At 40.7% G+C, this 27,161-nt stretch overlaps 1 protein-coding gene across 2 annotated transcripts; it reads right to left on the bottom strand.

The window, feature by feature from the left end:
• Nucleotides 1-905: 905 nt before the first annotated feature.
• Nucleotides 906-27,127, bottom strand: HABP4 (hyaluronan binding protein 4). Of its 2 annotated transcripts, XM_005304279.5 has the most exons (8): nt 26,756-27,127; nt 15,324-15,474; nt 13,293-13,454; nt 13,033-13,104; nt 11,430-11,513; nt 4,795-4,963; nt 3,087-3,269; nt 906-1,450 (listed from the first exon to the last, which is right to left on the bottom strand). In XM_005304279.5, the coding sequence occupies exons 1-8, from the start codon at nt 27,057-27,059 to the stop codon at nt 1,394-1,396; spliced, it is 1,182 nt and encodes a 393-aa protein (XP_005304336.2). In that variant the 5' UTR covers nt 27,060-27,127; the 3' UTR covers nt 906-1,393. The 2 variants fall into 2 exon arrangements, with proteins under 2 accessions (XP_005304336.2, XP_008161395.2); XM_008163173.4 differs by lacking the exon at nt 13,033-13,104.
• Between the last annotated feature and the right edge of the window lie 34 nt (nt 27,128-27,161).

The raw sequence follows: 27,161 nt of genomic DNA on the forward strand, positions 1-27,161 counted from the left end.
CCATCTGGGTGTTAACTGTCTACATGTCTTTTTGCCACATGCTGACAATAATGGCTGGGTAACTAAACAGAGTTTCCTGTGTAGTTTAAGCCTCTTGAAAGTTTCAACAAGCTATTTCATTTGCTAGTTTGAGATGAGTATCACTGCATGAGGAATGACAGGATCTCTTAAGAAAAAAATTGGTAGCTGCTCCTGTTGGCCACTAATGAGCCTCTCTTCCCATTTCCTTCCCTTGCAATCAGTGTCCAAACACCAACTCTGCTCCAGCTTAACAATTTATGTCCCTCTTGCAGCTCATATTTAAGCCTTTGCAATAGTTGTGTGGAAAAAAAGGAAAGAATCACTTAGTACCCAACTTGAGCAGCCACACTCAGATCTCTTATCCTCAGCATTAAAGCAGAGCCCATCTCTTCCTCTACCCACACTCAGCTTCCTCATGAGTGAGTAGACTTGTACCTAACGTTTTAGAATTTACTTTAATGGGAGCAACTGCCAAAAGCTGGAGTTGCTTCTTAAAGCAAAGTTTTCTACAGCAAGGGATGAACCAAAAACATTTCAATTCACACGCAATTCTTCCACACACAAGAAGTTGTGGTTAGGACCTGGCTATTCTACAGTACACAAACAGGATTTCCATTTTTCACACTCTACTAAAGGAGGACATTTTAAAAAATTGAAAGTGTAAATGTTCCGCAGAGAAGTTTAGTTTAAATTTAGATCCCTCTCCTACATTGTCAAGATTGCTGTTTTCAGTACAAAAACAAACTTTTGGGGTGGGCAAGCAAGGTACGGCTGTAAGAGAAATGCAAATTGATATTCAGACCGCAGTAAAGCAGAAGCAGTCACACTTTGCTACTCCAATACCAAGGAACAATGAAGTAAGTGATAAGCACCGCACACCCAAACCAATTAGCAGTTTTCTTTATTTGTCAACTTATGAAAATTGCGGTATAACTGCTTAAAATATGCAAAGGTACATTTCACTCAATGGAGTAGGGAAAGCAGCTTTCAAGTGTCTACAGGGGTTTGCTACAGATTTTCAATAGCAGACCATGTTGTACAGCTTACATTTCACTGTGCTTTCATGGAAAATTCTAAATAATCTTTATATACACATTTTAAACACTGTATTCTTGAACTTTATTGAAATCCCTTGAGTATAATACCATAAGCCTTCACACAGTTATCCCAAAAGGAGGTGCTGGAATCTGTAGCAAGATCCCAGTCCATTGATCTCTCCAGAGCCCCCTTCAATACCATAGAAGTGCAATCATTTCACACAAGAAAAAAAAAAATCCATTTTTCCTTCAGACTCAGATGATCCTTTTCCACAGCAACATAAAACTGGTCTCTTCACAGCTACTTTGAGATGCTGTCATTCAGGACAGTTCTTTCAAGCTAAAGCAGGAAAATCCTCAGGGTCATCAGGATTTGGAGCAACGATTTGCGTCTACAAAAGGAGGAAGTAAGTTTAGAAAAATACGCATATCCAGGACACATCTGGAGTCTCCAATCTAACTCAGAACTAGTTCCATTTTATTTATTTGCTAAATTACATTAAGAGGCATTTAATGCTTATTTCTAAACTGTTTTGTATCAATCATTATTTTTATGCAGGTACTAGACTTGTACCTGTCACTGTGGTATGGGTATATTTATGGTGTAGGGATAGTGACTGAAGGGGAAGTGACGTTTTCCTGATACTTCAGATTCTAGCTATTGGAAAGCTATAGACCAAGGGTAGGCAACCTATGACACGCGAGCTGATTTTCAGTGGCACTCTCACTTCCCGGGTCCTGGCCACCGGTCGGGGAGGTCTGCATTTTAATTTAATTTTAAATGAAGCTTCTTAAACATTTTAAAAACCTTATTTACTTTACATACAACAATAGTTTAGTTACATATTATAGACTTATAGAAAGAGCCCTTCTAAAAATGTTAAAATGTATTACTGGCGCGCGAAACCTTAAATCAGAGTGAATAAATGAAGACTCGGCACACCACTTCTGAAAGGTTGCCAACCCCTGCTATACACAGAGACAGGAAGTAGCTCACCATTCAAAGTGAATGAGAAGTTATTTTAAACACTGAAAAACTGAGGAGTTAATTTTTAATTGTATGCAAAATGCTACAGTGATGCACACTTGATTTACTAGGTGTTTTCAGAATGTAGCTTTACCAAACAAAAGCACCAGAGATTCATTCCATGTCCATTTTAAAGTTCCAAACTTTATCCTTGCTGAACTGAAAGAACCTTGGGGATTTTACTTAATTTAAAAAAAAAAAAATCCTCCATATTTGTTCACCTTCAAGCAGTATAGGGTTGCTACCAGCCCAGGTATCTCCAGGATTGTCCCTTTTTTGAGGTAGCTCTGCCAGGAAATCTGTATGGTGCTCAGCACACATAGCCAGCTGCCCAGTTTTATGGACTCAGGATCGTCCCAGATGTTTGGTTTTTATACCTCAACGGTAGCAACCCTTGGCGGATACCAACTGTGAAAGAAGCAGTTCTATGAGGAGAATGGTTTTGAGTAGGTTAAATCAGGGGTTTCTATGGAAAATGGCAGGTACTATGATCATTAGTAGTTAAATTACTTTTGTTTTGAAACAATTTACCATGTCTAACTTGTCATTTATTTAATAGAGGACTGTACCTCCTGCATCTTAACCTGCTGGATCAAACATGCAACATTTATTAACTTTACTCTTGGTAGCTAGAGGAAGTATTAGAATCTTATTACACAGTAATTTTGCTTGAAGGCTACAGCCTTTAGTAATGTTAAGTGCAGAGTTATTTCCCTGATTTTTTCTGGTTTCTGAAAAGAATTGTGATGTTACTTCTCCTGTACTACTCCTCCTAGCTGTCATAAGAGTGACCTGAACTTTGACCTTTGAATGTGAACGCTTCACAAATAAAAAAAACCTATTTGCAATCTGAATTGCAATTTCACCACATATAGCAACATACTATGGACTGAAAGCCTGGTACAGTATTGTAAGCAAACACTAACAAGTCCTCAGCAAAAAAAATAAAGACCTCGAATTCTCATATCATTTAGAAATGTATAGCCACAAAATCAAATTACCACCACTTCTGGTCTAGGCCCAGTATCTTCGACTCTTTTGACACGTCCACGACCTCCTCGTGTTCCTCTGGCTCCACGCCCAGGACGAGGAAGATTCCCAAAGTTAATGTCCAGCTGAGAAGTTATATCATTAGCTGCTTTTCGGAAGATGTGGGAGTCATCCTCAAAATCCTCCTTTAACATCTAAAAGTGAATTTATCTGCAATTAGCATGCTGCTCAGAGCTTCAAAAAAAGTTACTATATTACAAACCAAGTAGCACACCAGTAAAGTCAGACTTCCTGGATCCCTAGGAGTCCCTAAATTTTGTGTGGCAGTGGGGGTAACAAGGGAGACTAGGACAGCTCCTCCATTCTCAGGCTAGTTCTACAGTGGCTCGGGTGCAGTTAAGCATAAGCACATAGGAAACTGCTATGCCAGCTCTATACCACCAGAGAACTCCCACACTGAGAAAATTCTCTGTGGCAAGAGCTCAACAGTTCCAGAGGGACCACACAATCTGGCCCAAGGCGTTTACTCATGAGATACCCTCTGTAGAAGGGCTGGAAAGGAAGAAGAATGGAATACTGCAATTTACTTAATTGCTACCACTGATCCATTCCGGTATTGGCCTTGCTACAGTTATAGCTCTAGTGTTACTGTAGAGGGCAACAATTTAATTAGCATTAATATAGCTAGTGTACTAAAATAATATTTTCCATAACAGCCTTTACAATACACCAGTAGTGCCTGGTACTGCTATAAAGGTACAGCAAATCATATTCCCCATGTATCCATTTTGAAGTCTAATAGATTGCCCATGTTAAGAAATACCTGTACCAGACAAGTCACTACTCCTCTAGGGCCCGTTTCTTGCCATACTAGGGCAACAGTGACCAACATATGCTAAATCAATTTTTTATTCAGATTCTTGGTGGGTAAGGCTCCCAGTCAAGGATCAAGCCCCCAACATCATGCCAGATACTGAACAGACACAGCGACTTCCCTTCCCTGAAAAGCTTACAGTCTAAGTAAGTCTAGGCAAGAATCTAGGGTAGAAATCTGGTTCCACTGACATCAACGGGGCCAAGATTTCACCCTACAACTTTAGTTATAACAGTGTAGTGGCTCTGAACCGAACAAGAGTTACGGAAAATAAAACAAGCTCTCCTGGATCTCTAAGAAGCAGAACCATAGTCCTCATAAAAATCGTTCAGATGTGCTCAAGTGGTTCAGCGATAGTGACCAGATTCAGGACAACTTGGTATGCTGATGCTGGGAAACTGAATTTCCAGTATACACAGATAAAAATTCATTAGTAAAGCGACAAGTAAGGTAAACACTAGGTGTATCAAAAAGTGATTCAAAGTTAAAATATAAAAAACATTTAGTAAATGGAGTTCACTTGTGCCTACAATTCAGTTAACAGAATTGTACATAAGGTGGCATAGGCAAGAAGATAGACTTCAATCTCCTAAAACTTAGCCATAAAGTAAGCAGAACTGAAATTTTGCTTGGGCTAATACTACTTGATATGTCAAGCATTCCATGCTCATAATAGAAAAGGGATGCCTGGAGACCGGACAAAATGAATCTGATGGGGTTTTTGCACACGATTACAGGAGCTTGAAATATGAATATTTATTTCCAGTTTGTTCAGAATCAGGTAGGAGCCAGTGTCTTAACCCTGGGTGAAAGCAGAATTTAGAGAATACTAAAGCAATGCTTACATCATCTCTATACTTTGACTTGTGAATCACCACTGCTTTGGAAGGAACAGTGGATTCTGGCTTCCGGATGTTGAATTCAGGCTTTGGTCGACTCTGTTGCTGCAGATTTTTCCACTCATCTAACGTCATTTCTTGAGCTACTTCTTCCACTGGCTCCCCTTCAGCAACTCTAAAGGTTTATAGTTGTAAAGTAAAAACCATTAGCTTGTTACATTCCAGGAAGAACCAAAAAACCTAAAGTAAGACTACTTTGCTAAATACAGTATTTTGAATGCTTCAGATTCTCTGCCATCTCTGAATTGTATTTGAAGAGCTTCAATACTACAGAAAATACACCTGAAGCATAGACCCATTTACTTTTCATAATTTCTCATGCTATATTTGAAACCAATCATTAACTACTGTTGTCTCTAAATTCCATCATGAAAAGGTTTGGCATAGCTGGGACAGCTAACAAGGGTCAAGGAACATGAACTCCAGATTAAGCCAGTTGGGCTTTTGATCTGGTATAGCATAGACCCTGCAGTTTTGCTGGTGGAGCTACTCCTAGCAATAAGTTCAGACCAACAGGTCAGCAGGTTTGGACACCACTGACCACAAGGTTTTTGTTGGCCAGTCCTGCCGACTGACAAGACTAGACAGAATTATACTTCAGAGAATCACACTTCTCGGGAGATTCCAGGACGTTGTTTTGGGTAATCACAGGATTCTACTTTGTTAGCCCTTTTTTATAAATGTGTATAGGAGACCAAGGGAGAGATATAATTTGGGCTGTGTAGTGATCAATATGCATGTAACATGCAGCTCTGATGTCAGACCCAGATGATGTGGTTCATTAACTGTCCAAGAAAGGCATGGATGAGATCAAGCTGGCTAAACGTCAATCAGGTTGAAGACTGACAATGCTGGTATGTCCCAGGAAGCATAAGAAGTAGGACAGATTGACAAAAAAGCAAGCATACCCAGGGTGGACAAAGTTCCTAATCTGAAAGGCTTCTATATCTGATCGTTTGTAGATTCCCCAGAGTGAGATGGTGGTGGCCGAAAGCCCCTTTCTATCAACACTTGGCTACACTTCCCACAATCTTTAAGATGCAGACCATGCCACAATCCAGACTGGTACAGCTAACTATTACAATACGCTCCATACGTGACTACCACTGAAGGGCACTTGGAAGCTATAGCTAGTGCATTGTTATGTGGTGGTAGCTACAGAGAGATCATATTAGTTTCTGGTTGTAATTCAAGGTGTTGATATAAATGTGGTTTGGGTCATGGCCATCTGAGAAGCTGTTTTTTCTCCACAATGCATTACCATAATGGTAGAGATTAATTGAAGTGTTTTACAAACAAGTTTTGAATGTTTTAAAGCTTGTTAGGCCATTTTATGGTGAAAGGCTCTCAAGATCTGCACTTTGCTTCTCTTGTTGGCCTCAAGCACAACACTTTTAATCATTAGGGTTTGGTGTAGAATAGATTTACTTCATTTTCTACTTTGTAAATAGAAATTTGAAACATGAAAGGGGGAACAGTTTTATCTTGGAGGCATGAGTAATCAGAACGAACTTCAGCAGCATATTATGTATTTGTTTTTAGATTATAGGAGTGCGTTCAATGAACATCTGATAGGCACAATCTCTAAATTTACTGTTATTAGATTATATGAGAGAAAGGGCTTACTCCTTCTTTCAACTTGATCCTGCAGTAGAAGTCATAATGTTGACAGATCTGTCTCCATAGCAACAGTGTGTGTCACTTTACTGCAGGATCTAGCAGGAGAAACTTGGTAGAAGGAAAAAGCACTTAACTGAATATCAAGATAATATAGGAAAACAAGCAAAGGAAAAATTTTAATTTGGGCTCTCAGACTGAAGACCTTTTAAAATAAGGTTTCCTAAAACAAGTAAATCATCACTTAATAGTCATAAAACAATTACATAAACCCATCTCTTGGCATGTCTCAATACTCTTGTCTAGGAACTTGGCAAATTATGTTCAGTTTACACAAGCCAAAAGTTGAGGGTAGTTAAAACAGTTTTGGATGTAGTGCTGAGAATGAAGATTTAACGGTGACCCTGGGACAATAAGTAGTATGGAGAAAGATTATATGGGGTGTTCACTATGTTGAAGAGGGATCTGATGGGAATCTATATAAAGGTACACTACCTTCAGGAAAGCAAGGAATGGAGAAGGAAGCCAGTAAGAGTAAGAGTATTAGGATTCTTCCTGAATTCTTTTTATATTTCAAAAATGCTACAGATTATAGTACAACAGGAGGAGATTCTACTACTTAAGTATAAATGGCCAATCTGAAGACTAAGTGCTGAAGACTGGAAAGCAATGAGGGAGCTGTGAGATTTAACCGGTATACATCTGTATCAAAGCTGACCACATGCCAACTTCCCAAGAAGTGCATGGGGATATACATTCTAGAGATTTTCCGGAAGGAATATAAAGTCACTTAGGCAGCCTGAGTGGATCCTTTATTTGAAGTATAGGTGTTATCTGGCAAGTAACAAGCAGCTTCACATGAGGGTCTAAAATTCTGAGACCAAGGGCTAGCACCAAGGGCTTAACAAAAAAGACCCGAAGAAAATAATTTTAATTTGGATTTAAGATAGTGATATCATTGTGGCAAACTACATTGTGCACACTAAAGGTCAACTGAAAGGATGTTCATACTGTTACTTCATTCTCCTGCTCTCCACTCCTACCCATTTATTTTATCCAGCTGTTGAATGTTTTCATTAACTAAAGTTATAAACTCCTGAGTTCAGGGATTGACCATTTACAACGTTTGCACAATACCTTGCATAGTCCCCAACTGGGGCCTCACGGCAGGACAGTAATAAAATAAGTTTGTAATTCGATTAGTTTGTTATCCCTGTATACATTTAAGAGGCTTTTAGTAATGCTGCACATTGCTTTTCAATTCTGCTTCAGTTTCTCTTTTCTATTTTTTTTTTTTTTTTTTTTGGCTATAGCCCTTTACTAAGCATTAGTTTAAAGTGTTTTTTCCTCTTGGTTGCAGAGAGATTGCTTTGTTTGAATGAACAGGAATATACAGAAGGGGTTGGAGCTGGAATCACAAACATATCTGCCTCATAGCGCATTACCAGTTCTAAAAGTAACCAGGGACAAACCTTAAGAGCTGGTAAACACTAAAAACATGGGTTAGTTTGGTGACAGCAAAAACTTTATTTACTTTACCTTCAACTGAAAAGATTCAACCTACATTGTGTAACTAGCTGACGGAGGGTGGGCGGGAAAATCAGAAAACCACAGCAACAATACATTTTAGTGCCAAAATTAAGGTTAAAATTAAGACAATTAGCCAAAGGGTTAAGAAAAAAGGTTTACCAAGCTAATAAGTGATTCCAGAAGACCAACAACGCTGGTAGGTGAGACAAACAACACTATCAGTTTTGTAAACAAAACTGAGAAATATATTGAATGAAATGTTAATGAGGATTTGGCTAAACCTATAGATTAGCTATATAGAGCTATTAAAATGGTAGCCAGATCAGCAAACTAGACGATGGAAATTGGAGGTTTCCTAAAGAAAGGATGATCAGAAGGAAATGTAGAACCAATAGTGGTAATTAACTGTGAATTTATTAGGTGCCAGAGAACTGAAAAAGGACAGATTTAATACGAAGAGTAAGTAGATGATCAAGGAAATAAGTCTAATGTCAGTAAGAGGTAAAATAAGAAAATAGAGGAATATATCTGTAAATATTACTAGCTACTACTCAAAAAATGCTTTAACAACCTCCTAAACCAATTGTGCAGACAAGCCCCATTGAAGTCTTCCAGGTAATTATAAAAATGGAAATATAAAGACAATTGGGACCAGTACTGTTTTTATAATTATTACATCCTGGAACATGTTCATACTACAGCATGCATATAGCTTAATAGTGTGCACACTATTAGGAGAGGCTGCAAACAAAAAGAAGCTAGAAAGGAATCTAAACAATTCAAAAATATGGGCAAATAGAACTAAGATAAGGTTACACTTAAATAAATACAAGAAACTATGCTGCCTGGCACCAATATAAAAATGAAAGCTGAAGAACGGTAACATGGACAAGAATCTAGTGATAATGGCAGAAAAGTTATATACAGGCTTGCAGTGCAATACTATTAAAAGCCTCCCAGGTTATTAAATCCAAGACCAGGAAAATAACAATAGTTCTACAGCCTCACAAATGCTATACCCAATTTCTGGAGTCTTTTTCCTAAAAGGATCAGTTCTAATAAACTGAGAAGGGAGGGAATGTCTAAATAGTTAGAGCTTTCAGATGACACATGAAACCAAGTGCCTGACTGCAAGTGGTTATTAAAAGGCAGCTGGAATCACTGAACTCTAAGAAGTCAAAATTAACTATTTAAGTCTGGGAAGGTTAAAGCTATTTTGGGGCCCCTGTTGAGTTGCCTGACCAGGAGGCCTCTGTTGCTACTGCACTACCTGCCAACAGACTGCAACTCTGGAAGGCAAGGCCTCCAAGAGGAAGGGGAGCATTAGGCACACAGGAGCACCAAAACAACAAGTCATTTTAAACAGACTAAAACTAGTATTCTATTCATCTAACCCCTGCTTCTGAACAGCAAAGGTCATAAATAAAGATACTGTCCCAGTCTGATTTTATGCAAGAGTGTAGGTGTTATACTGAATAATATATTGAATAAATTCAATCCCTAATTATATATTTTGCCTCTATTAGATATGGTATTTACTCACTCTTCTGAAGTGTGGGCGCGTTGTGCTACTATCTTCCACCAGAGGTAGTCACAGTGAGGCCCATATATTTAATACGTATTTAGTTTGCACACAGCTTTGAGAATTTTTAGGATGAGAGTCATTTACATTGATGTAAGATACTATACGATTATGTGCCTTTCACAGAACCTTTGTATATACTGCTGTCTTCCAGATTGCTGTGGATTTCTCCTACATCTAAACTTTCATCGAGGAGGAAAGTTTCTAGCCTTCCTGTCTGCAACAAAAGCCTTAGCAGGGTAAGAAAATACAGAGCTATCTTATTGATTCTGCAGAGAATAGTCTGAAATAGCAACAGAGTGATAAGCTTATACATTTAATAGTTTCATAATTAAAAGCCAACCGGATTTGCCCACTACAGTTGGATGTACTTTTCATGTCTTTATGTTCAATAGAAAACTGAGGTTAGAACACATGTACTTACACAGAAAGAGCTAGGACAGCTGAATTTGATTTTGATTTCAACTACCATAAAGAGGAAAATTATGTGAGACTCTGAAATATGACCCAGGATACTCAAGTAAAAAGGTTTAACCTCTATTTTTAATATTTAGCTCTGTTAAAGTGTATAGTAGTGCATACATAAGAGTTAAGTTCTATGTAGATTACCTGCACTGCCCACATGATTTAAGTCTGCTGAAAACTAAGTTTCTGGAAACTCAACATTCCAAACTTAAGTTTGTCCAAGAGACCCTCCTCACCTCCAGTTACTTTAAACCACTGAGTAATCCAAATATGTTAATTGTATAGTTAAAAAATTAGGTCAACTTAGAATCTTTTAAAATATCTCCAACTTGAACATGGATGTACATAAATCGTAGTGAAGTGGCTGGCAATAACTAGATGCCTTCATCTTTTGTCTAATGGCTGACCCAAACACAGTCAGTTAGATAGTGATATTCTTTCCAATTTCAAACGTAAAGGAATGTTGGCTGAAATATTCCTCCTTACTTTGATGTCACAACCCCTTCACTACAAGTTATTTGTGTTGGTAGTGTTCAAGTTGGAGATATTTAAAAACAGTTGAGTTGATCTAATTTCTAACTTGATAATTAAGATCTTTTGAAGCAAAATTAATTTTCACATTTGGACACTGATCAGAACCAACGACTGAGTATCAGGATGCAAACATCTCAATTTACCTTAGCTTTAAGAAACAATACAACACTCTTTCCAAGCAGTCATTTTTTAAAAATTGGGTTTGGAGAAAGAAGGCCACTCTTACCCCATATGAATCTCAAGGGAGAAGTTCCTGTTGTATAGGAGACACCCCTGATTGACTGATGCATAAGGGAATGTTTTGTTAATGTATTTCCATCATGTTATCACTATATGGTACCACAGGTACCTTGATGAGGGGTTGTTTTACAAGTAAAATGTCTGCTGTAATATATCTAAAAATAAACTGGGAACTACAACACCATTATATCATTTATATTCCTTATAGGGAATAAGAATAACTTAGAGAGCACTCTCTCTCTCATTTAAATACAAAGTTTATGTGTTACAGAATTTTATCATCTAAGTTACTGACCTAGAGGGGTGGTTTTTTTTTGTTTTGTTTTTTTAAAAACAGGTTAATATTGCCTCTACTTCGAATTAGTATGTATGTATTGTAGCATCTGAAGGCCTCAACTGAGATTGGAGCCCCATTTTGCCAAGAAACAACTTTTTTTGTAGGTATATATTTCCATTTTAAAATATTTATATAGTGCCAAATGTCTGCTAAGTGCTTTACAGACACATTGAAAGGCATGGTCTTGGAATGTCTCCCCACACGAATCAAGAATATTGGCTCTGGCCAGTTATTTTGTTTGCATTTTAGAATTAAGATATTCAAGACAGACTGTACTTGGTCAGAGGTTCTCCTTCAGGTGCCCCTTGGTGATCCTCTGTTTCTGCAGTCTCTTCCACAGGAGCAGTCTGTTCCATCTCACTGCAAAATAGAAAGGGAAAAAAAAAAAAAAAAAAAACACACCACACCTAGGTCATACTGAAAGCTTACAGTTCAATAAACCCCATTCTTTGTAAATGTGCATATTTCATGACCACCTGAAGATAGAACTAATCTATACAATTCCAGAAAGGGTACTATCAGAACTTGTCTGGGATCATAAGAGTTCCCAATCTACTGTTCACCCAAAAACCACAACAAAGCCATTAAATGAGACTAGTTTAGTGTGCTAGTAATACAGGATTATACAATGGGAAGCACTGGAAATCCTTGGCTGGAGGAAGTGGTATCCACAAATATGTGAAAGTCAAAAGTGTGCATGTTCAGGATACGAGAAAATTCCACAGCAATCATACCTAATGCATTTACATAAATTTTCTAGAATCATGTACATCTGCCTCAACATCTTGCGGCCCTGATTTCCACAAGTTAGTTCTGTGCTGTGTAATATGTTGTATGTCCTAATAAGCTTTAAATTTTATTTTTAAGTTTCAATAGGTGTTCCCTTGTTTTTTGAGAAAAGGTAAACTAGAAATACCCAACTGACCTTCTCTATACCATTTCATATACCTAGTTTCATTTTTAATTCATTTTTATTGACTTTCAACAGCACTTGGAATGCCCAGATGACCTACATGCTTTTGAGAGAGACACAAGGTAGGTGAAGTAGCATCTTTTATTGGACCAATTTCTATTGATGGAAGGTACAAACTTTTGAAAGTTTTACCCTAAGCCTTTAAGATTACCTGATTTATTGTAAGTTATAACTAACTATCTCCCATTTTTAACCCTTGAAAAACTTATTTTAAGTTCAAATTACAAAAATATGCCTTTGTGAGCTATTAAGTTGTTTATATATAAAGACGTAGGATGTTATTTAGACAATGCAATGAGTAAGAATAGAATTTAATGGCCATTACAGAGACTGCTATAAATTAGAAGTTTTGCCTCCCTTCTCCCCAGGGTAAACCAGCTCAGGACCACCCAGATAAACAACTTAGTCCTGGAGGAAAGCTGGCTTATGAATAATATTTAGCTGAAATAGCAGCACATCTCCAGCTGTGTCAAGGGGTAGAAAAGGTGGCTTATGGTCCTGTTTCCAGTTCGAGGCGATTTCAAACAGTACCAGATAAAGAGTACAGAACAATTTTTAAGACCTAGATACTTGTTAGAATTGTAGAATTTTCCTGAAAATTGACACAGGCCAGTCACAGTGCCCACCATTTACTACACAAGCCCATCATTTACTAAAATAGGAAAGCCAATTATATTTCACTCTAGTCAAAAGGATGACTTGGCCTTAGGCAAATATATACTTAGAAGCCTGCCATAAATGAAGAATCTCCTTCAGGCTAGAATCTATTCAGTATGCTTGAGCAAAAGGGCCATAACAGTTAAAGACAGGGTGAATGAATAAAGCTTGAAATAAAGGCAACTGTGACCAAGCATATTACTTTACAGAAATCGTTATAAACTATAATGGGCACAAATTTGCATGTACCTCAGATCATCTTTAACTGTTCCCCAGTTGTGAGCTCCACTTCCACCCCTTTTGTCTTCTGTTCTGATTCCTCTAGAGACAGAAACAGTATTCTTCAAATTAAGAAATTCATCCCTCATTGATGTACCAAACCAAAAGCAGTATTAAATTGTTGAATATACTCCTTTCCCACTCCAACCCTTCAAAAAGATTGAAATGTTTGAGGTATGTGTTTGTTATCAATATATTAGATGAGAGCAGTAGATACACAAAGCACTTACGTTTTATCACTCCCACTCTGTCTTTCAAATTCCCGTTTCCCTCTTTGGTCATAGCCATTAAGACTTCTGTTCGTCCCACCACCTCTTCCTCGGCTTCGCATTCCACCTCTTCCTCCCCCACGACCTCTCATTGGTCTTTCCCGGTCAAATCTGTCAACTGGCCTGAAAGACAAGGAAGATTTCTAGTTAGACTACTTCTACATAAAAGTTAGTAGGGGAAAATCTGGTGTCATAGGGATGCTTTAGTGCAGTTGTCATAATAGATGAATTATTATACTCACTATTACTAGAAGTTTTTAGATCACATCCTACGCTACACTGATCTTATGCCCAGACTGGTGCTCTTTGTCAGCATTAAAAACAGACAGAAGCTAAACGTGAGCAGAATTTTAGGTCTGCATTCTTTTATCCTTATGTCAGTAATAGTGACTATTAATTGTTTGCTTTTTTCTAAATATGCCAAACATCTAAATGCATTTTATTAGGCACTATTACTGCCCTCATATGTTAGATCTGCATGTAGCAGGGTGTAAGCGTTGGATTTTTTAAAGTCAGACTATCATGAGAAATAATTAACAAAACAGTTTCAATCCCATGAGTACAAGAAACTCAAGAGGAGTTCTAGTACAAACACAGAAAGCAAGACTGACTTATCTGAGTTCACTAACCAAGCAGCATACAGCATGGTCAGGAGTAGATCTGGTTTACTGACTAATGTGGGTATAACTAGGGCCCCCCCATGTACTCTTGTAATTGTAGAATTGGGTGAAAAATCCACCCCATCTGCAGGGTTATACTCCATAATCTCAGCTTTCATTTAATTTTTTTTAAGTTTCTAACCATTATGGCTATGAAAATAACCTTGAAAATGTGACTCATGCTTAACCGATACCATTTCAGATTCCTTGCAGACACTGATGGTTACCTCTGAAACATGTGAGCTGCCCCATTCATCTCACTCAGGGCCCCTGGACTGACTCTGTTCAATCTGGCATTCCCCCCGCCAAGATACCACAGAATTCAACAATTTTTACTGCAGCATGTGTTACTTTGCTGCAGCCAGGCAAACCACATTGTTTTCCGTCTCCCTGCCCTGCTGGGATCTGCCTGAAACTACCTCTTGCTCTGCATGTTTTCCCCACAAGAGGGAACTGCATTACAGTGCATGCTCTTCACATTTCTTTTTGGGGAGAGAAGGAAAGAGGGGTGGTGGTGAAAAGGAGCCACAGCTTTCAGCCAAGGAGCAGGGGTAACAAGAAATGCAGGTTGCACAGCTAGGCAACTTAGAGGATAGAGCAGCAATGGAGACCCAGGGAACGGAGAAATGAATTGCTGAAGCTGACTACAAGCTCCCCACCCACCTAGCACTTGTGTGGCAGGAAGGATATTCTGAGCTTGACTGCCCAGACAACACTAACCACTGAAGCCCAGAGAGATGGGCTGTCTTGGGTGGGAGGGGGTAGCACACATGGGCGGGGGAGAAGGCGATCACAAACAGCCATTGCTGAAAACAAGCATTGACAAGTTGCACATGTATACAACTAGCTCGTAGCTAAAAATAATAGATTTGGGCAGAGGCATTTCATGGAGATACAATAAGTGAGCATTGCCACAGAATTTAAGGGTTAATGGAATTTGGTCCTATTTTGCTTCAGAGTCTATGGGGCCTAGATGTACAATTACTTAAAATCTGGTTGGTGATGTTAATACCCATATGCAGAAGTCATGAAACATTATGTTCTATATGACAGACACTGAAACCAGACCTTTAAACCAATTGCTTAACTACCAAAAAGGCTTGTATTATTCCATTAGAAATGTAACTGACATGAAGACACCAGACCCATACAACATTCTGACTACAGTATAATTTACTTGAGAACTGACAGATTTTTTCTCATATCAGTCTTTATACAGCCAAAACTAGGCTACCACACTACTAGGTGTTAACTAAATGGTAGTCCATCAAAGCCTCTCAGGACATCAAAGCCTTCATTGCGGGCCATCTTGCATCTTCTTAGAAATACATACTTTTCTACTGTGAACTCCACTTGTCTCTCCTTTTCATAGGGACGGTATTCCCTGAAGGAAGGTCTCCATTCAGCTTTGTCTTGTTTTACCTCCGTTCCCCTGTTATCATTCCATCCTTGTTGTTCTCCCCTTTTAGGAGCTCGCTTCTGACCTGCAAACAAAAAAATTGTGAAGAGTCTAAACATAAGCAGCATGAATAGATTTAGTTGCAATTACCGGACTACTGGCTCAAAAGAGATGACTATGCCACCATATAGTCCTCTAGTTTTGCACTTCTACCAAGTTACTATAGGCTGAGCTGGTAGCACCACCTGTGGTCAAGGTTGCCTAACACTTCCTACTATAAAAGACCATATTTTCTGTTACTTATAACTCCAAACTTTAGCCATTCAGGCTGAAATTACCATACCAGGCATCTGCCCCAGGCTGAAAATTCTGGAATGTTTCAGCTAACATAGTGCAGCCATTTCAGAAAATAAGATTAGGAAAAATATCTCATTTCGCTCATGTTAAAAAAAATGTTATAGGAACTCTGTCTCCCTTTGTGGTCACCCAGACAGCAAGATGTCAGAACAGCCTGACTGGAACACAGAGGAATGAGGAATGGGCAGAGGGGAAGCGAGGCTGACGCAGGAGCCAGAGGATGGGGAACAGGAGTCAGGGAACTGGATGTAAATAGGAGCAGAGGGGGACAAAACCAGGCAGATTTATATCCCTTAGAACATATTCCACCACAACCTGGAATTGAACCCAGGAGTCCTCAGTGTCTACATTCCTCTACGATCAGTAAACAGATGTGAAACCCACTGACAAAGAGTCATCCCTTTCTAGTGGTGGTCCATAAAGAATGACAATTATTACTGCTGTATGCAGTGTTGTTGTTGCCATACCAGTCCCAGGACATTAGAGAGACAAGATGGGTGAGGTATTATCTTTTATTGGAACAACTGCTATTGGTGTGAAAGACAAGTTTTCGAGCTTACACAGAGCTGAAGCGGAAACTGTGTGAAAGCTTCTCTCTCGCGCCAACAGCATTTGGTCCAAGCAAAGATATTACCTCACCCACCTTAACTCTAATTCAGGGGTTGGCAACCTTTCAGAAGTGGTGTGCCGAGTCTTCATTTATTCACTCTAATTTAAGGTTTCGCGTGCCAGTAATACATTTTAACGTTTTTAGAAGGGCTCTTTCTATAAGCCTATAATATATAACTAAACTATTGTTGTAAAGTAAATAAGGTTTTTAAAATGTTTAAGAAGCTTCACTTAAAATTAAATTAAAATGCAGAGACCCCCCCGGACTGGTGGCCAGGACCTGGGCAGTGTGAGTGCCACTGAAAATCAGCTCGCGTGCCCAAGGTTGCCTACCCCTGATCTAATTATAGGCTATCAGTTACTCCGTTAGTTTAAATGGAAGAAGTCTGTGCAATGGACCTAACCTGCTGATGAAACATGTGGGTGTGATTATGATGCCATATGTCAAGGCTGATTCCCCACTCTGGCACTTCGAGTGCAGAGGGTGTGGGCCTGCAAGGAAGTTAAAAATTAATACTGACCACTCCAGGCTTGTATTAAACTCCCAAGCTTTTTCTGACGTTGGCTTGGTAAACACTGCCACCACCCAAATGCAAAAAAAACCAAACCCTTTGAACCCAAGAAGGAGCACTTGGGAATTCCTCCCTGTGAGATACCCTCAAGCCCTTTCACACACCCCCTCCGGGGAAGAGCTAAGAAAGAAAACAAAGGAAGTTAGTCGTACCTACCAGCTAATCAAACAACACATGCAAACCTCTTAGGACACCAAATATCCAATCCTGTTCTTAAGAAAGGTAAATTTTATTAAAAACAAGAAAGTAAGTAAACATCTGGAACTTAGGCTTTTGCTAGATTTTAAAAGAACAATTCCAAAAATCAAGCACTCAAAATAACTTTCTTGGGGGTTCAGCTTAAAGGTTACAAGCAAAACAAAAGCATCTGGGGTTAGCACAGGAGTCCACAAGGCAATAAGAAATAAAAAAAATAACCCTAATTGCATCTTTTTAGACATTCCCTAATTTTACTTACATATCTGAGGCTCCAGATAAGTAGATTCAAGGTATGAATTGATAATCTATAATCATACCTGGCTTAAAGCTGGTTACAGCATTACTGCCCGTGTCCCTGCAGCCCGAGAACAACAGACAAAGGGAAAGTTTCTTTCCAATTTTAAGAAGTTCTACCTTCCCACTGGCACTTTTGGTCAGGTGCCCACTTTTTTATTTATTTATTTATTTAATTACATTACACCTGGGGGATTTTTTAACCTTTTACAGGTAAAGCAAGTAAAGAACAAGAGGGATTTTACAGTTAACTGGCTGTCCATCAAAGGGAGCTCTCTCTCCCACCCCCCCTTTATTTATCACACCATACTATTAAAAAAAACTGATTTTTTTTAAAAATTAGGAAATTACACAAAAATTACATATGAGAGTATATAAAGGTTGCAAAGCCAAGCACTCAGGAAATGCCAGAATGGAGGTTGCCCATGCAATCATAATTTGCTCCCCTTTTATGTAAGCACCACGATACAGTCTTTAAATTACATGATCCCATACTATTTTTCTCATAGGACCCCTGCCTTACTCAGTGCACAGAATGCTCTGGAAATGAATAAGGCTGTTGTATATAGTATCATTGCCTCAATTGTTGCAGAAGTTGGAAGGTGTGTAGTGAATGAGGCAGGGGATCACAGAAAGTGAGAAAGGATGGTCTTGTAGTTAATGCCACCTTGGAGAACTGAATTCTATCCCTGCCTCTGCCATTGAATTCCAATGGGTTAATTGGCAAATCACTTCAACCAAACTTTTTACAGTTAGCTACTAGTGGTGTCTTTTTTTGAGTGCCCAAAACGTGACCGAAGGCCCAGATACACAGATGTGTTGAGCACACAAATGCAACTGAAGTCAATGGAAGATGAGTTCTGGACATATGAAGAGCTATACAAACCCTAAGTAATCTTAAAACAAACCAGAGCACAGATGTCTCAAGGTGAGCATCCAAAATTAGTGGTCACTTGGCAATTTTGGCCTCTGTGCTTCAGTTCCCTCATCTATAAAATGAGGGTAATACCACCACTGAATTTAACCTGGATGTTGTGAGGATTAATTCATTAATCTTTATGAAGCACTCAGACACCATGAGGAGAGCTGTGAAACATGGCCAGAAAGGGTTAAGCAGCTCACAGGCTAATTGACCCAGGTTCAACCTTTAGAAGAGTATGTAAATGGTAATTAGGGCCATTCCAGGTTAGATAGACTTTGAAATGCAAACCTGTATTGTTAGAGAATTAGAAGTGACATTAATTATATGTTTACACTTATATCTTGTTAGATGTTAGCCATGTAAACAGACAGTTCCTGTCTATTACTATAGCTATTGATTCAGAGATCAAAAGAGAATATTAATATTTAGATGAATCTTGGGTGAAAATGTCTATATGTCTGTTTGAAGTTTGTAGTAAACTGTATATGAACTGCTTAATGAATAATTTACCTTATGTTAATCCATGTAGTTAATTACCGGTGATGTTTAGGAAATAGAAGGTTACGTCAAAAGCCTATTGTTCAAGAGGCTGCTAGAAAACTATATAAAAGACTCTTGGGACCTGATCCTTTGATCTCAGATCTTGAGGCTTTATGCAGGGGAAGCTTGAGTCCATAAGACAGATGTTCAGTCCCACCTCGATAGCCATGAATATGAACATTGTACTATAACCTATGGACCAATTCTGAAATAATTCTTTGCAACTACAAAGCTCACAATCTCTACTATGAAACTGATATCAGAACTGTACTCATGTCTGTATGTATATTGAGGTTTTAACCAATACTCACTCACTCTTTCTTTTTAAATAATTTTTAGTTTGGTTAATAAGAATTGGCTGTAAGCACATATTCATTAACTTGGGAGATAATATGTCCAATCCTTTGGGATTAGTAGAACTTTCATATTTGACTTGGCTGCCTGGGAGGAAGCCCAAAGACTGGACTGCTTTTAAGGGAACTGTGTTTTGACTTCTGGGTAATCAGTAAGGTATTATAGAAGCTGTTTTGTGCTGGCTTGATAAATCTAAGTATTGGAATATCCACTAGCTTTGGGATTGTCTGCCCCATTCTTTGCAGTTTGGCCTAATTGACTAACCTCTCTGTGGCCACCCCCTGGGACCCTGATCACCAGGGCACTATAGAAACACACATGGAAAATAATGGGTTCAGTGTAGGGTTTACATGACAAGTGTTAAACAACAACTGGAGACACATAATGAATGAGTTAGGGGTCCTGTGGAAAAGGTCATATATGATCACGTAATTCAGGACTTCACAACACATGCACAGGAGGGGCTTGAATTAAAGTTCCACAGGCAACATCTTCATCAATTGTGGCTTATTTAAGCTATTCACATATCCCTCACTAACTTCCACTCTCTCACTTTTGGGCAGCTAATGTATGCCACAGAAATTTATGAGGTTCTGGGAGTTCACTCAACCTTCCATAAAGGAAATATAGTGCAGGTTACTACACTGAAAATTACTAACCCAACTTAAATTGAAAACTCCAAACAGGTTAGCCTTCGAGCAAACATTTTATGTAGTATCTTTCCTACCGAATTGGAAACTAAAGCAATTTAAAAACTGTATATAAATCATTCTGCCCATTACTGAAGTGCAGCCAACAGATTATACACAACATTATATAAAACAGTAAGTGAAGAACACTATCGATTTGAAAACAAAGGGGAAAATGTAGATATGCAGAATATATTTAGTAATATTGGAATGTGGCCAGAAGCTGAGGTTAACATCCCTAATCTAGTCCAAATTGGTTGCTAACGTTACATAAGACAAGTGATCAGAGCCACACTATTCCGTCCCATCTAACAGACCAATTCCATCATCAAACTTAACACAGGGCCCTAAAAATGTGATTATGATCATATAAATTGCCCCGTCCATATATCTCAATTTGCCACAAAAATGAAAACGGATTCTTAAATAGTTAAAAAACTTCGCACAACTAAGAAAAAATCTCTAGCTTTGTGTTATGAAGGTTAGCTTTCAAAATGCTAACTGATGTTGTGATATTTGCATGAGCATGCAGGCAGATCAAAACAACCAGCTGTGAATGGTGTCAGCTGCCCCATTCATCCCACTGGGCTGTTGACATTGATGCCTAATGATAAGACTGTCAACATTTAGCTTTTTTCACTGCTGACCATTTTTGAAGAAATGTCAAGCTAACACACTTCACTGCTGTTGCATGTAACAACAGATATTGAGAATAAGTAGCAGGGCAGCTAGTTGCTGTCATGACATTATGGTTAAAAAAAAAAGGAATTAAAAACCCACTGTCTAAAGCCTCAAATGCCTTGTGGTTATCAAAACACAAAACCAACATCCACACTTAATAGGTGTTCCAACCCCTTCCCATCCAAATATTCCCTACTCAGTTGCCAAAACACCCAGCTATCATACTCAAGTCTTGAGTGCCAAGGGGAGAGAGGTGCCATTTATTTTAAATCTAAAAATCTATGGCACACAAAATTGAAAGTTTTGGGAGAGCTCAAAATACAATGAATTTAAACATCAAAGAAAGGTTACTGTCCTGATTGACTAGAATTGAGATGGGGGGATGGTGCTCTAGAATTCAAAGGTCACTGACATAAGATATGGCACCACACAGGACATTAATTCATTAATGACTCAGGAAGAAGTACAGTTGTAACCAACAGATTTGTTTTTCATTTTTCCCTTGAAAAGGATAGGAAATTGCATTAAAAAGAGAACTATTTTTGATATCTATTTCATACAATAAACACAGTGAACTAAATGGAGATAGACTTCCACCTTGTGATCTTGTGCTTTCAATATGCCAGCATTCTGTAACAGAATCACCTACAGCAGTTTCCCCCTGTACAACCTCATGCCTATATATCTGGAATAATTATATTGAAGTTAGTCACAAAAAAACAAAAACAAACAAAAAAACCCTGTGGTTTTCACAGCTACCATCATGATCTTCGATTCTTCAAAACATTCAGCGTCTTACTACCCACTAAAATGGTGGATGATAATACAATTACTCTTTTAGCAATCAGGGAAGATGTCTAAACTACACCATCTCCAAAGTGTACATGCTAAAGATAGGAAGCAATCACCTAAAATGTTCATAATAGGCTTAGAGACAAACTGAACAGAGATTTTTATTACTGCAGGATCAGCAACTTTTATTTGCCTGGACTGGTAGAGAATGCAAGCTCTGCATTTCACTGGGCCCTTTCAATAAATTGCTGGCAAATGCAATTTGATCACTGTTTTAAGAATGGGTGAGCTGAACTAACATCAAGAGACAATTACAAAAGCTATAATACCTATATTTCATACCCCTCCCCTTGCCCTATCACCACACACAAAAAACAGCTCAAGGACCAAAGAACAAGGCATTTGCAAACAGTAAACATCCACCACTATTCTGAAAGAATAAGGAAGCACCAGAAGCTTGGTAGTCTGAAGAATAGAGATCTATTTTTTAAAAAAAGGTTAGATCAATTAACTACCGACAATGGTACTGCTCTTGTTATTGTGTCATCTAATTAACAACAAAGCCTAGAGAGAGTGTATTCTGGATTCAAAAAGATTTAATATTAAGCTGTGCAAGGCCAACACCTAATAGACAACTGGATTTGACTGCCATTTGCTTTATGAACCGCTCGCTTTCAGGTGAGCGCCACAATTAAGTGGGAACTCACTTAGGAATAAAGGTTGAGAACCAGTCAAGACAAAGAAAAAAAAGGCAGCTGATTTACAGTAGTATGCAAATACAACAAACCCTCCATTCAAACCACACAAAAAAATTATATTGAAGAATATTACATAGAACTTTTGAGCAGAGCCTGACAGAGGGACAGTTTTACTAGTTGAAGATCTGAAGTCACAGGATGTCTAGACAAGAGAAATTCAAATCTTTCTGAAAAATGCTGAATGTTTATATTCAGATTTTACGTGTTGCAAGGAACAGCTCTTAGTCAACCTACATAACGAAATAATTTAGATCAAGCTACTATAATAAAAATTGCACAGTAGTACTTTAACCCTAATACTAGACTCAGTCTTGGCTGTTCAAGTACTTAAACTTTTAATTTGCAAAGAGTCTAGTAACAAGTCCCTTGAAGTCTATTACAAGCCAATTCAAGAAAACACCTCACTTATCTTTAAAATAAAGCTGTACCCTTCAACACATGTGGGTATCATTAGAAAACTCTACAGTTTTGCCAAATTCAGCCTGTAAGGAGTTTAACAAGCTCTTGCGTATTCTTTTCTGCCAAATTGGCGATGCTCTGGTTCCTGTACTGGGTCTGGCAGTAGGCTTTCAGTCAAACCACATCCAGGCAAGGCTCCAAAGAATTCTAATTGCCTATTAGGGACAAGTTTAGATTTTTGGTAGTTTATCATGAACCCTAATATTAGGAACACCCCAATGTTGATACAGATCAGTCATCCAAAACTCTTCAGAGTAGTGTCCTTAATCAGTCAATTGTCCAAGTAAGACATCATATGCCCTTCCTGCCTATGCAAATATGCTTGATTGTAGTTGTGGCTTTTGTGAAAACATATGAAGCCAACACTCTCCCAGAAGACAAGTCACAAAATTGGTAGCAATGTTCCTCAACTGCAAGTCAGATTATGGCTGTATATATGCTCACAGAAATACTTCCTGAGCACTGAAATTAAGTCCCGAGCGCATAGTCAGCTGCCTTGTTCTACAAGAGGCATGGCCACTCTTAGGGTGACCATTTTCAATTTCTCTTTGACAACATACTGATTTAGTTCCCTGAAATCTAGGGTGGGCCAGAGATCTTTTGTCATTTTGATTAGCAGGAAGTATCTGGATCAACAAATCACACACACCCTGCAGGGGAGGAAGCCCTGTCCCTCCCCAGCCTGTCCAGACTAGCAACTAGGAGCCCACAGCTGGGGCTTTCCCAGCAGCTTGGGGGAAGATCAGACCCATCTCTGAGAAGCTTCTTCAGCTGCAGGAAGCTCAGTGGAAAGAGGAAGTCCCATTTCTCTCCAGCCTGGCCAGGATTTGTAGCTGGAGCCCCTGCACAGTAGGAGCCCCCAGCTCCATGGGGGAGATCAGACCCACCTCCACGAGCCTCTTCCAGCTGCAGGATGCTCCATGGCTGCTGACTTCAGACTCCAGCTCTGAAGGCAGTGCAGAAATGATGGTGGCAATCCTGCAACCCCCCCTACAATAGCTTTGTGACCGCTTCACTACTCATTTTTGGGTTGGGACCCCACGGTTATATCATCATGAAATTTCAGATGTAAACATCTGAAAACATTAAATTGACTGATTTTAAAACCCTCTGACCTTGAAATTGATCCTGATTTTGGAGGCCCTAACTATTAGCTTCATGGCAGCCTTGCACAGGACTAGTTGTGAAGAGGCATCCCCTTTTGTTACTTGTACATGAATGACTGAGGGAGAGAGTCTAGAGCAGGGGTGGGCAAACTTTTTGGCCCGAGGGCCACACTGGGGTGGCAAAACTGTATGGAGGACTAGGTAGGGAAGGGTGTGCCTCCCCAAACAGCCTGGCCCCTACTCCCATCCTCCCACTTCCTGTCCCCTGACTGCCCCTCTCAGAATCCCCAACCCATCCAACCCCCCCCCCCGCTCCTTGTCCCCTAACCGCCCCCTCCCAGGACCCCTGCCCCTAACTGCCCCCTGGGACCTCACCCCCATCCAAACCCCCTGCTCCCAGACCCCTAACTGCCCCCCTGACCCCTATCCACACCCCCACTCCCTGATAGCCCCCCCCAGGACCCCACGCCTATCCAACCCCCCGTTCCCTGCCCCCGACCCCTATCCACACGCCCGCCCCCTGACAGGCCCTCCAGACTCCCATGCTTATCCAACTCCCCACCCCCTGTTCCCCATCCTGACTGTCCCCCAAACCTCCACCCCTTATCCAACCCCTAACCCCCTTACCATACCGCTCAGAGCAGCATGTCTGGCAACCGCGCCGCCTGGCTGGAGCCAGACACGCTGCTGTGCAGAAGCGTGCAACCCTGCCGCCCAGAGTGCTGCCTGCATGGCAGCGTGGCTGCGGAGGAGCGGGGACAGCAGGAGAGGGGCCTGGGGTAGCCTCCCGAGCTGGGAGGTCAGGGGCCGGGCAGGACGGTCCTGTGGGCCGGATGTGGCCCGTAGTTTGCCCACCTTTGGTCTAGAGGCTACAATGCAGAAACCGAGTAGTGGGGTGCTGCTAGCCACTCCTCAGTAACTCCTCCCTCTTTGGAAGAGACTGTCTCATCCTGTGACCTGAAGAGCGGTACCAATGACCACAAATGCCTGGCAGAGCCTTCAGCTCTGAAGATCACATTACCAGCTACTTTGATAAATCTGGCAGGGCAGCTTTTCTAACAGAGAAGAGTTGGGCCTGCACTGTTTAAACAGCTCTAGTACCAAATCTTAGCACTCAGCAGTCTTGACCAACTCAAAGTTTTAACTTTAAGGAATTACCCTTCAAAGTAGTCAAAGCCAGCCCGGTGCCATTCTTACTGTAATCTCCCTGAGGTTTTACTGATGCTTCTTCGGTGCTCAGGATGACATTGGCCCCCAGAGCATTTTGGTCAATTTCAAGGCAAACAATGCAACAAACATGGGTCTTCAGCACTATTCTGCCACAGACAGGGTTTGAGCTCACAAAGCAGGTGCTGTTGTGCTCTTCAAAAGTCTAAGTCAGCTCTCTAGCACCTCAGGTGTGGGGGGACTGCAAAACACTAAACTGGCCAAACACACGCTGAAGGACTGAGAAGATAAGCACCACACAGAACCACCCCATGGTGTTCAGTTTACTAACCCCTCAAAGTAAATCAACTACTACTATAGTGCTCCAAAATATAAAGAATCCATTGCAATATCTAGAACCAGATATACAATATTTACATTTGCACAGCTCATTTTGTACTGGAAACAAATCACAGCCTTGGCAAGCCTGTATCTAATGTTGTTCTATACATAAGGCGTAAGGTGCTCAGGTTCTACAGTATTGAAAGCAATATAAGAACCTATATATAAAAAATAGTGAACTTTCAGATGCACACTGTCCTGGCAGGAGTTCTGCAACACTGGACTTAAAAACAGAAGTGACATCCTGGCTCCATTAAGCTGTTCATGTTCAACTGATGTTATATAACTGCAGTCTGATTATAGGATCCACAAATGCTTGTTATCAACTTTGTTATTTAGTAACACTAGCCCTCTTCTTCTAAATCACTTTACAGACATCAGGAGTTTCTCTTTATTAAATTAGATCCTTAAATCACTGAGCTGTGTTTGTTTCATCAGCATCCAGGCTCGCCTCCAAAATGCTAAAAAGTAAAGACAACCTAAATAAATGCTCAATCGCAATGTCACCACTCTCTTAAATTATTTTGGCTCATGCACTTGAAACTGTCTTACTTCTATTTATTTTAGTTTCAGTGCTATTAGAGTAGTTTCACTACATTTCTACCAGAAGCACTCTTGCCTTCAACAAAGAGAGGACTTACTTATAAAATGTAAAGGGTTTAAGTCACGCCACCACAGTTTAGTCTGTGCATCTGATTATCTGCTATCAGAACAATTTTTGTGTTCAGAACAATAAAAACATTAAAAGTATAAACTCAATTGTACACAGATTTTAGCCCTAGCTGGTTCACCTACTGCTGAACAATGGTATAACTTCACTTTTAACCTCATTGTTTTAATGCTGAACCAAGATAATCACTGGATCATGTATTTTGACTTAAATGTAGCCTCTTTAAAGTCACAACCAGCTGATCCCCAACTTCTTCAGCTCTCAAACATCAAGAGATGATTGGAGGAGAAAAGCCTGGGGAAGATAAGATAAGAGACAGCGAGGGAGGGAGAGGCCAGTCCTGTGGTTCGGGTCAGGCAGGGCTGGAAGTCAGGCGGTGTGTTGTGGGCAGCTCGCCAGATTCACTAGGTGACCTGGACCCAGGCACTTGTCCGCGTCCTCCCGTTCCGCACACAGGCTTCCTGCCTACCTGCAATCGCTGAACCCGGCAACGCGCTGAACCGTTCTGAAGGCCAATGGCCAAGCGCTTCCCACCCTCTCCTGGCCAGCGCTGCACCCCAGGCTCACAGCTGCTCTGGGAGAGACTCCCCGCGTTCAGCTAGACACCGCCCAGCACAGGGCCAGGCGGTAACCGCTGCCAGCCCCAGCCCTGAGCAGCAGGAACCCGCCGCTCCGCCCGCCCATGCACGCACTCTCGCGCGTCCTGGCCCCCTGCCCAGCCGGCCCCCAGTGCTCTCCTAGAGGGCCCACAGGGAAGAGTTCAACCGCCTCCCGCCAGCCGCGGTGTGCGCGGGCCGGGCCGGGCCGCTCCCCGTACCGGGCTGCGGCGGGGCTCCGGGCGCCGCAGGGCTCTCGGGCTGCAGGACCTTGCGCTCTTTCTGGGACTCTCTCTTGCCGGCGGCGGGGCCGGGTCTCGGGCCGGGTCCGGGTTTCCTGCCGCCGGCGGCCGCCGCGGCCTCATCGCGCTTCCTGCGCTGCTGTTGGCGGCGCTCGGCCTCGCGGAGGACGTCGAAGGGGTCGGACTCATCGTCCAGCAGCTGGTGGAAGCGGTTAGCGACGGCGCAGCCGAAGCTCTCCTGCATGGCGGCGGACACCGGGCTCCCCAGCGCCCCCTTCATCATCGCCGCGGCCGCCCCGCCACCTCCGGGCGGCGGCAGCTGCGGGCGCTACCAGTGCGCGGGGCGAAACCAACCCGCGCGGCAGGGAAGGAACAGGGGACGGAC

This window comes from Chrysemys picta, chromosome 6 (assembly GCF_011386835.1).
Source record: "Chrysemys picta bellii isolate R12L10 chromosome 6, ASM1138683v2, whole genome shotgun sequence".
NCBI classification, from domain to species: Eukaryota; Metazoa; Chordata; order Testudines; family Emydidae; genus Chrysemys; species Chrysemys picta.